General features: G+C 46.5%; 2 protein-coding genes across 2 annotated transcripts; both read right to left on the bottom strand.

Annotated features, from left to right (window-relative positions):
- Positions 1 to 1,410: 1,410 nt before the first annotated feature.
- LOC127554470 (hyaluronidase-1-like) lies at positions 1,411 to 6,612 on the bottom strand. The gene is made up of 4 exons (XM_051986023.1): positions 6,303 to 6,612; positions 3,532 to 4,466; positions 2,800 to 2,889; positions 1,411 to 2,280 (listed from the first exon to the last, which is right to left on the bottom strand). The coding sequence occupies exons 2-4, from the start codon at positions 4,435 to 4,437 to the stop codon at positions 1,966 to 1,968; spliced, it is 1,311 nt and encodes a 436-aa protein (XP_051841983.1). The 5' UTR covers positions 4,438 to 4,466; positions 6,303 to 6,612; the 3' UTR covers positions 1,411 to 1,965.
- Positions 6,613 to 8,127: 1,515 nt separating this feature from the next.
- On the bottom strand, positions 8,128 to 11,148 carry HYAL1 (hyaluronidase 1). The gene is made up of 4 exons (XM_051976956.1): positions 10,141 to 11,148; positions 9,760 to 9,849; positions 8,794 to 9,142; positions 8,128 to 8,360 (listed from the first exon to the last, which is right to left on the bottom strand). The coding sequence occupies exons 1-3, from the start codon at positions 11,053 to 11,055 to the stop codon at positions 8,816 to 8,818; spliced, it is 1,332 nt and encodes a 443-aa protein (XP_051832916.1). The 5' UTR covers positions 11,056 to 11,148; the 3' UTR covers positions 8,128 to 8,360; positions 8,794 to 8,815.
- Between the last annotated feature and the right edge of the window lie 265 nt (positions 11,149 to 11,413).

Raw genomic sequence — 11,413 nt, 5'->3', positions numbered from 1 at the left:
GTAATTTGGTGGACTGGAGTCACAAGATCTGAGTTCCAGTTTCACCCTAGATTTTGTACTTCTGTGAATTTAGGCTTATATATAACTTATTTTCTTCCTCACACAAAATAAAATACATATCTTTGAGCTCTAGGAACATCAGCTATTATCAGGACACATGTGTGTATAGAACGACATTATTAATTTCTGAGCCCTCCAGGGAATTGGAGTCACCGTTTATTGACTGCCCTCTCTGGATCTGGAGATAAAGGATCACTCTCAGCAGCCCTGAAGCTCTGGACTTGATGACAAAGAAACTCACCTGGAAGGAAAAGGGAACTCAGATTCTTAAGACCAATAGCTTTCTTCCCTGATCATCTCTTTATCGTTTTCATGATGAGCAGACTGATTTCAAAAAATCCTGGAAAGAGTTACATAAACTGATGCTAAGTGAAGTGAACAGAAGCAAGAACATTGTACACAGCAACAAGATTACATGATGAACAACTGTAATAGACTTGTTCTTTTCAACAATGAAGTGATTCAAATCAGTTTCAATAGATTTGTGATGGAAAGAGCTATTTGCATTCAGAGGATTATGGAGACTGAATGTGGATCAAAACACAAGTATTTTCACTTTTTTTGTTGTTTGTTGTTTTTGTTGTTTTTTTTTTTCCCCTCGGCATGACAAATATGAACATCTTTAAAAGAATTATATTCTTTTAACCTATATCAGATTGCTTGCTATCTTGGGAAGGGTAGAAGGAAGAGAGGGAGAAAAATTTGTAACACAGGGTTTTGCAAAGGTGAATGTTGTAAACTATCTTTGCACATATTTGGAAAAATAAAATCATTAAAGGAAAAGAAAGAAAAATCATTCTCATCTTGTTCAGTGGAGTTCAGCTAGAAATAGTCCTGGGAGAAACTGCTGTCCTTCAATTGTTCATTTTTAAAAAATATTCAGCAAAGAATTGCATAGGTGGATAAAATTATTGATTTTGTCACTGAATAGAAATATTTGCATATAAATGCATGTAGAGGGTGAATACAGTAGGGGAACTCTGGGTGAGGTATAAGATTCTTCAGCCCAGAGGGAACCTGCTAACAATGTCTGGTTCGGCTCCCCATCTCTCCTCAGGATTCTTGACCTTTCTGAGAAGTCGGGGGCAGTGACAACCTGTGTTGTGATTGAAGCAGAGTGATACCAGTGGCAAATTATGTACAATAGCAAGTTGTTTATGTGATCCCACGTGCACAGTATATACTTAGCACATGCCCAGTGTTGTTTTGGCTACATAAGGATATGAAGTATACAAGGGTGAAAGAACTGGGAATAAACGGACTCCATATTTCCATCATCCTCAGGAGTCCTGCCTCATCACTTCTCCACTAAGACAGTAGGTTTTAATCATCCCAATTTGGAGGCTCTAGAAAGCAGGACACAATATTTTAATCACCCTGGTGTGGGGACTCTAGAAAGCATGGTACATTTTGTTACCCCAGCTTGGAAGCTCTAGAAAGCAGGATACAAGAAGTTCACTATCCCAGGCCACCTCTCACCCCAATAACCCCAGACAATGGTCTATTCTCCTTCCCAGTCTTTTACCCCAATAGGAAAAGTCTGACCCAGAGACAAAACCATCATGAAGTATGAGAGACTTTCCCCCAATGTAATTTATAATAGTGTTCCATGGAATAACATTGTTCTCCTTTTTACAGTGATTTATAAAGCATTTTCTTCCAAACACCCCACTAAAGTCCTGTTACCTCCCTTTGATGGAGAACCAAGATTCAGAAAGATGGAATAAGTTATTTAAGATCACACAGCAGAGTGATAATCACTGAAGGGTGGGAGGCAGTGACAGAACAGTTATAGAGGGGAAACTGTCTCCCCCCAGATTTAGACCAGGACTGCAAAGGAGGGCATCAAGAGACCCTTTCAGCTCTTCTCTTCTTCCCATGCAAGGCAATATTTCTTTAGAGGAGTCAAGGGCTGTCCTTCTCACAGTGCTCCCCAACCCAGCCTGGATAGCAGCGACACTTAAATTCTGTTTTCATCTTGGTCAAGGCTTCGTCTGCCAAGAAACCTTTCAGGCTCAAGCGCCCAGTGTCTGGCTGTCGATGAATAGAAAAGCTGTCTGGACTGAGGAAAAGGAAGGTCTGGGGGTGATATTGTCGCCGGGCACATCTGCCATTCCCTGAGCACAGCGCTTCACTGCAGAGGAGGGCACTGCTGGTTACATTCAGAATGAAGGGTCCAAGGGTGGTGTCCACGTAATCCTTAATGGCCTGGCAGGATTCCTGGGGGCAGAAAGCAGACAGCCTTAGTACCAGACTCACCCAGGCACCTCCAGGAACATTTTCTATGCTAGTTTTGCATGGGTACAACGAGAGGCACCAGGGAGGTTCAAGGCTGATCTCATCTGGACACCCCTAGGAATAGAGCCCACATTAGCTTTTCCTGGCATCAGAAAATATAATAATGACTTTTATTTCTTCATAGGTTATGAATTTATCTTTTTCATTTTTGATACTGGTAATTTGGTTTTGTACTTTTAAAAATTAAAAACTGGGTTTTTTTTTTTAAGCAGGCAATTTTATTTATTAATCCAATGGGTTCTTTTGCTTTCAATTTTGTTAATCTCTTCCTTGATTTTTAGGATTTCTATTTTGATATTTAATTGGGGTTTTTTAATTTACTAGTTTTCAAAATTTTTTACTTGCATACCCAATTGGGTAATGCCTTTTCCTCTCTTTTATAATGTGCATTTCTGCTACTCCATTGTCCACATGTGACTCTGAGTCCTCTGGCTCACTCACCTTGGTGTGCTCGTGTTCTCCACTCATCCATACAACAATGCCATCTGTCCCCTGGGCCAAACTCTCCCCAATGGTATTCTCCAACTCCTCCTGGGGAAGGGGGTGAAATGGAGAGAGGAATAGAAAATGCCTTTGTGAGAGTATTAACATCTTATCCTTCCCCCAATGCATGAAGGGACAAAGGGACATGCCATCCTCCTCAAACCTGAAGGGACTATTCCTAACAGTGGAGAAAGTGTTCAACATAATAGTTTGATTTCCTCTAGTTTAAGGTTTATAAAGTGCTTTCTTCCCAAAAGATCTCCCCTGTAAACACTGTGAAGATCTATCACACTCATTTAGCAGGAGAATAAACTATTAAGTGTCCTGTCCAAGGTCACTCATATCAGAGTGCAGGATTCAAACCCAGGGCTTCTGACTGCATCAAACACTTTCAACTATACCACAATGCTTCAGTGGGGCAGGGAGCTGCCCACCAATGAGTATGCCAGGTGTCGGGAGAGTGATCTACAAATTGGGAAAGAGAACCCCAATTCCTTGAAGTCTGGGCTGACACCAAGAAAGAAAACCATCCCCAGAAGACTCACGGTAGAAATGGACAACCCTGGGGAGGGTCCTGGGTCTAGCTTGGCACTCAGAGTATGGGTAAAGGCTTTGAGCTACGTCTGGTCTGACTCTAGTCAACGGAGAATGAAAGCTTAGGAGGAGAAGGGACTAGAGGGAGGTGCTCACCAAGGGAAGGAAACGATCTGTCTTCCCATAAAAAATCTGCACATAGGGCAAGATGGGCCGGCCAGGATTTGCAGTCCTCTCTTCCACTCGGAAGGCCTCTTGTAGCCTCCCACGGACAAATAGCAGTGACTTCCCTGTGTTGGCCAGCTCCAAGGGAAGGTAGATGCTAGGGTAGAGGGTTCGGCTCTGCTCCCACAACCAAGATAATTGATCATTCAAGACCTGGATCTTTTTATGGCATTTCCCTGTGTAGTTGGGCTTCTGGAAGTTGTGATTGTAGCAATCTGGGAAACCATAGTAGCCCCAAAGTCCCCTGGGTCGCAGGAGCTTCCCCAGCTGTAAGGTACCAGCCATCCAGCGCCTGGCAGCCTCCTCAAATTCTTTCTTAGCCACCTCCTTTATGTGCTGTGGGCACCAGTCTGGGTGCTTTTCTCTTACCAAATCTAGAGAATGCTTCTGATATATTTTCTTTGAGTCCCAATTCATGCTCCAAATGGGGCGCCATTCTTCCCAATCAATGACTACAACCCCCTTGAAGTCAGGTTCAGGCAAAGTGGTCAAGATGTCGTTATAGGAATTGGCCATGTGGGCACCAAAATTGGCATTCTGAGGTAAGCCCCCATTGATAGGCTGCCCAGTGGGTGTATACCACGGATAAAGGCCCAGCTCATTGCTATAGAAGATGGTCATGTTTGGTCCCTTAAAGACCTGGTTTGGATTGGTTATCACATGGAAGGTGTCCAGGCTGATGTTCACCTGAAATTTCTGTTGGCACAAATAGGTGTTGGCATTCCAGATTGCAACAAAGGGGACGTTGGGCAGCACAGGGCCGCCTGAACCCTGAGTTAGGTCTGGATAGATCAGCAAAAGGGCACAGATGAAAAAAATGAAGCCTCCTGGAGCCATGGTGCATAGTGGAATCAGTAGATCAGATTCTGTTGTGACAGAACAGTGGTGGGTGAGTTGGTTTTAACTTCTGCTTTCAGGATCAAGAAGGGAGCTCATGTCCATAAACACACACACACACACACACACACACACACACACACACACAATCAGACTCTCAGGTTAAACATTCACTATTTCAGAGACTGGATGTCCTAGGATGAGATACCATGGCAAGGTCAACAAGTGACTCAAGAGCTCCCAGATTAAACAATCACTAGAGCACAGTTTGTGAGGGAAACTCTGGGATTAGGCAGCAACTAGAATGGATAATACCATATCTGTCTAATCAAGCCACTGGGGAGATGTTCCTAAATTTGGAAAAGGCGAGGCTAAGATATCACAAAGTCAAGCCATATGGAGGGTGAAGTATGGAATCTGTCCTTGCCTTGACTGATAAAAGATAATAGAGAGAGATGGGGAAGATAGGGTAGAGAGTCAGGAAAACAGACCAAAGGGATCAAGATTGCAGGGACTGGGGAACAGGGAGATAAGAGAATGGGGTCAAAGAACAAGAGAATATAGAGACATGAATAAAGAAATAAGAGGACAGGAGGATGAAAGACAGGATTGGATTGGGGAAAAGAGGGTTGGAGCATCAGTGGGATGAGATAGGAATTTGGGGGGCCATAGAATAGAGGTACCAGGGAATAAAGAGGGGAGTTAAGAGAACTGGTGAAGAGGAAGGCTGGGGGATGGTCAATAAGTGTAGAGGGCTGGAACTCTGGAGAAGTATACTTGAAACAAGGTGTTAACTCAATGGAATTGATGAGATGATGCTTCTTTAGTTCATATATATACTTAGTATGGTGATGTAATGGTACCATATACTAGGTGTTACAATGTGCCAACTCTGGAGTCAAAAAGACTTGAATTCAAATTCAGATTCAGGCACTTACTAGCTATGTGACTCCAGGCAAATCACTTAACTCTGTTTATCTCAATTTCCTCATCTGTAAAAAAAGCTGGAGAAGGACATGGTGAATTATCTCTTCCAAGAAAACTCCAAATGAGATCCCCAAAAGTCAGACATGTTGTTGTTACAACAATTAAAAAAAAAAAAAACCCTACTACACTCCAGGCATTGTGCTACAAGCTTAGGACATTTGTCTTTATGTCCTCGGATTCACATTCTAATGGGGGACATAGCATATTGGGAACCAAGAACAACATACAACAATCGGGAATGTATTGGGCATATGTACTGGATATATACAGAATAGTGGATGGAAGCCAATCAATGATGGAAGGCATTATTAGCAATTGGGAAGTGGGGATGAAAGCAATAGGGATCTGGAGGAATTTGAGGGAAGCCAGGAGAAGGGTGAGAAGAGATAGCAAACCTCAAAGCATGGAGATGGGAGATGGACTGTATAAGGAAGAGTAAGAGACCGGACTGCAGAATTCACGGAGGGGTAAATAAAATGTAAGAAGCCTAGAATGACAGAAAGGGGCCGGGTTATGAAGGGCAAAGAACTGAATATTTAATCCTGGAATAGGAAGTCATAATAAGGAGTTACTGGATTTTATGGAATCGAAGTGGACATGACATGGTTAGAGTTGTGCTTTAGGGAAAAGAATGGGGTTCTGAGAACACGAAAGAGATGGTCAGGCGTCCAGAGGAGGAGGGAAGCGGAGCAGAAAGAGAAGGGAGAATCCAGGAGGATGCTGGGACAGGGGAGTGAAGTGGCAGGCTTAAATGGTGGGATTGGAAGAATAGGGAAATAAGGGAGACTTTGGGGGCGGGGAAATGGGAGAATAAGGTTTCGGAGACGAGGTAGGACAGGAGAATGAGCTGTGGCCGATGTGGAGATCCGAAAACTTACCGCCACTGTGCAGGTCCCCCTGCCGTAATCTTTTACAGGGCCAGCAGCCCTCGGGATGAAAGCGAAGCGGCTGATTCCCGTGCAAACCCTTACAGAAAACCCTCGGGCGAGTAGTCCCGACAGGGAACTGTTCCTTCCTTGGCCCAGACTTTAATGCTTTACGCTTCTCCCTCCCTCCACCCCCACAAAGGCCAGCTCTCTGTCCCGAGGCCGAACTGGAAGCCGGGACCCGAGTAGACGCGGCCGGGAGAAGTGAAGACCTTTGAGTGACTGGTCTTTTCCCCCACCGCCGGAGGAGGAGGAAGTCCGGAACTGTCCTCCCCACCTCTGGGAAGGCCAGCACAAACCTGTATTCCCAATTGCGGGGTGGAGGGGTCCGGGACTCCTCCCCTCCGAGGAGGCAACCACACACCTGTTTCCAATGGGAGGATGGGGAAAGAAGAGGGGCCCTGTGCTCCCCCCGGGGCAGTCAACACAGCACACTCCTCCCAGGAGGGGTTGGGGGTGGAGGGATAGCATCTCGGTGCCCAAGCAGGAGAGGAGAGGAGAGGCAAGTTGGGATTAGCCTGAACTCAAATCTAACCCCTCCATCTGTCCCACTCTGGACGCTCGGGTTTGGGATCGCAGCTACCACTCCAACATAAAGTACTAGTCCTTCGGCATCGTTAGTTTTATTGTAGCCCGAAGCACGAAGGGGCTGAGAAAACGCCCCGAGAGTAGATGGGTGGGGGACAAGGGAGATGGGGAGGCCCTTCCCCCATTCCCAGGATGGATCTGTGAGCATGATTATGCCGTGTCATTGACTAAGTGGGTGACTGAGCTTGCGGGACTACTGGATGGGGGTGGGTGCGGCAGGGTTTTCCACCGAAAAGATTTCCGTACCCAGAGTCTGAAGCCTGGCTAACCAGCTCTCCCTGAGCCCACTGTGTGACCTCGAAAAGTCCCTTTCCTCAGCTGGGACCGGCCACCTCTAGGGATCACCCCGCTCCCGGTTCTGCCTTCTTTGCCTCCTCTGTCTGTCACGTGTGTATGTGTGAGTGCGTTAGAAGTGATGTGAGTATTTCTGGATGCTTTTGTACAGCAGTGACCAGATGTAAATTTGGTTAGTTCTGGCTAACTTTACATATGGATTCATTCATTCATTTAGAAAGTGCAGTATTTACTGAGCTTCTCCTTGTGCCCAGTTTTGAAATAGAAACTATATGGGAAAAGGCTTCGAAAGCTTAAACTCTTGGAATATCCCAGTCTGTTTCCAGCTCTGGGAGGGCAGGGAATCTTGCTTTTCCTTTATTTCTAGAGTGGCTGGCATGCCATACACATTTGATTGATTATTAGTGTTTGCATCTATAAATGGGATCACATGTATCTATGATTGTAATTTCATATGTCATTGACTTCATCTTGTTGAAAGGTGAGATACCCTAACATCGATGGGGGTCCCCAGGCCAATGTTGCAGGTTTTAAGAATTCGCAGTCCCAGTCTCCAAGCAAGGTTTGGTAAAAATAGGTTTATTTTCACTGAGCAGCTCTCTCAATGGGCCTTTTCCTGATTAGAAAGGTAGCAAAGTTTGGGTTACAATGTTTTGATTTTATGTAGCTTTCTATGGTTTAGGGTTAGGGTGACTAATTTCCAAATCAATAAAGGATGGCTATTGTTTTCCAGACCAAACTGATTCCCAGATTTTCCCATGGGATTTTCCCATGGGAATCAGGACTGAAGGGTGGTGATCATTTTAGGAATTTTCCCAGAGGCCAGGAGGAGTTGAGATTCAGGGTTTTTCTAACCCAGGCCTGTAATGCCGGAGAAACTGAGGCAGGAGAGAGATTAGAGAGTTTTTAATATTTTATTAATGGGAGAGTAAGATTGACTGGCCAGGACTCTCGTCTCAAATTATCCAGTCAGACAGAGATAAAGATATACTGGAACCAAGGAATCCATGTTGGTCCCAGGGCTGGAGGAGACTGTCATCTCAAAGAATCCAGCGTCCATCATGCAGCCACCAGCCGCCATCCTCCAGCAATGAATGGAGGAACCCCAACTTCTTAAATACCTTTTCTCTGAACAAAGGAAGGGGTGAGAAGCGCAGGAAAACTGTCAGGATGGAAGAGGCCATAAACCCCAAAAAACCCAGAGACAGGATGTCTGAATACACAGAGATAAAGATGTCAGTGAAATATCTTGGAATATTTTAGAGGGATATTGTAAATTCTTGAGGACAGAAAAGAGTCAGAAGGCCTACTCTCTTGTTTATCTTGCTTGGGCTAACAATTTATAACCTTAGAGTAATTGGTCCTCAGTAATGAACCGGGGGGCGGGGGGGGGTGGCGGTTTACAGCTTAGGGGATTGACAAAGAACAGTTAAAGATACTGAGACAAGGGAAACTAGTACAGGGAAACTGAGTCAGGACAGTTAAAGAGAACTGTGGCGTAACAGGTCCACCCCCACCCCCCCAAAGATCAGGGGACAGAGTCCCATTGCATCAATCTCACCCTGCTGATGTTAGTTTCTACATTAAGGAGAGGGAGAGTCATCCTGGAGTTCACATTGTTCTCCATTCCAGCCTGTGTAGCATCGGCATTCAAACTCACTGGCCATCCTGGCTCTGGCGTCATGTGTCAAGATGCCCTCTACTCCCAGACGCCCACTGGTTGGCTGGTGCCGGAGAGAGAAGCTGGAGGGGTTGAGGAAGAGGAAGGCTTGGGGGTGATCTGGGCGGCGGCTACAGCGCCCATGTCCTGAGCACAGAGCCTGGCTACAGAGGTGGGCACTGCTAGTCACATTCAGGAGGAAAGGGCCCAAGGTGGTGTCCATGTAATCCTTGATAGCCTGGCACGATTTCTGTGAACAAAGAGAGGATGGCTTCAGTGCCAATCTTATGTGAGTAGATTTAGAGATGATGAAATGGACCTTCCAGGGGAATTATGCAATTTCTGAGAAACCCTAAGGTTACCCAGCCTTGGGGAGTGTCACAAACAAATGGCTATCAGAGGACCATCTATTGATCAGTAAGCCATAAAATTCAATGATAGGAGCTTTCCACCTCAATTCAATGCATTTCAATCCCTCCTGCCCCACCATCTTCAATTGTACCTTTAGTCATAAAACTACTGAATCTGATCTTTGTCTTTCCAATAAAATTATCTTCTTGCTTCTAGTTCTTGGCTAAATTCCTTTCCAAATTAGCTGCCTCTCAGCATCGAAATAAATCTTTGCCCCTTAACTTGGAGCTCTAATGGAGGAATATCAGGCCTCTGTGACAGGTTGATAGAGGTACAGTATTGAGGGGAAACTCCTCCCTTTCCCCCTCCCCCCCCCCACTTTCCCTGGATGCCTAGTACCCATAAGAATTTGGGCAGAGTTGAAAATGCCTTCTTGTTTCCACTGATCCTCCCCCTAGATATCAGTCCCCAGGCCTTATTCAAGGTCCCTCCTCCCAAGCCTCAGGCCTTCCTCACTTTGCTGTTGTAGTTCGACCAGCCGATCCACAGCACGATTCCATCTGTTCCCTGGGCTGCACTCTCTCCAATGCTGCTCTCCAGGTCCTCCTGCAGAGAACAAACCCAGAGCTGAGGGGATTACGGGGTCAATAGGGATGGGGGAGCAGAGCTGCCATGGAGTCCTGGGTCTGGGTGAAATTAGCAGATCACACCAACATTACTTACTGGGCTTCATGGGAGTGAGAAGGGAATAAATAAAATCTAGCTTTCCCAGGCATCTCAGCCCGAGGCTGGGGTACCTGTCAGTGACAATGGGGCTCTGATGGCTCCATACTGGACCCACATTCTAGCCTCAGAGGGAGGGATTGATTGGCTGGGGGAAGTGGTAAAGACACTTACCAAAGACAGAAAGCGATCTGTGTTCTCATAAAATATCTGAGCGTAAGGCAGGATGTGTCGGTGAGAACTCCTGGTTCTACCTGCTACCCGGAAGGCCTCTCGGACTCTCGAGCGGACATAAAGCAGGCTATGCCCGTTGCCTGCCAGCTTTGGGGACAGGTAGATGCTGGGATAGAGGGCATGGCTTTCCTCCCACATCCACTGAAGGCCGTCATTCTGGTCCTCAATTCCAGGTAAACACTGGCCTGTGTAGTTGGGGCTCTGGAAGTTGTAATTGTAGCAGTCTGGAAAATCGTAATAGCCCCAGAGCCCCTGGGGCCTCAAGGACACTCCCAACTTCAAGGTGTCCAGCATGAAGGCTTTGGCAGCCCCCTCATACTGCTCTATGGCTTTCCTCTCCACCCACCAAGAATACCAGTCCGGGTGCTGAGCCCTGACCATTTCCCGAGAGCGTTCCCGGTAAATGTTCTTGGATCCCCCATTGCGAGCCCACACCGGGCGCCAGGACTCCCAGTCGATGACTGCCAGACCCCGGAAACCTAGTGTGGGCATAGAGGCCAAGATATCCTGGCGAGCCCTGGCCAGGTGAGCATTGAGGCTGGCATTCTGTGGCAGGCCTCCATTAACAGGCTGACCGTCAGATGTGTAGGAAGGGTAAAGGCCCAGCTGACTGCTGTAGAAGATGGTCATGTTTGGCCCCTTGAAGGCCTGGCCCGGGTTGGCCACGATATCAAAGGTTTCCAGATCAATGTTGATTTGAAATTTTTTCTGGCAGAAATTGGTGCCAACATTCCAGATGGCAGCAAAGGGGACATCGGGGACCACAGGAGCCACGATGCTCTGGCCCGGGGTGGGCAGACACAGCAGGAGAGCGTATAGATGTGGTAGCCCCACGGAGAAGGTATTCAGAACCATGATGTGCAGGTGGGACTAATTCCTCCGACTCACTAGGAGGGCAAGATAAGCTGGCACTCACCTTGGTTCTTCAGCCTTCTGCCTTTGCTTTCAACTGACAAGCTTTATGCAGAGCCTTCAAGGGCCTGCCCATTCTCAGGCACAAATCCCTCCCACTCTTCATCCCATCAAAGCAAGCACTGCCTGTTTCATATCACTGTTCTAGTTTGTTCTGAACTCTTCAAGTGAGTTGTCACCTGGCCCAATATCTTCCCCAACCTCAGGCCTCACTTCCTCCCTTGCTAACTCCCAAACCAGAAAAAGAGAAACAGCTGGTACAGAGTGGGCTCTCTGGATACAGGGAAGCCCTAAAGCACCG

This window comes from Antechinus flavipes, chromosome 1 (genome assembly GCF_016432865.1).
Source record: "Antechinus flavipes isolate AdamAnt ecotype Samford, QLD, Australia chromosome 1, AdamAnt_v2, whole genome shotgun sequence".
NCBI lineage: Eukaryota > Metazoa > Chordata > Mammalia > Dasyuromorphia > Dasyuridae > Antechinus > Antechinus flavipes.
The sequence above is the reverse complement of the archived record's forward strand: the minus strand, read 5'-3'. Positions and strand labels throughout refer to the sequence as shown.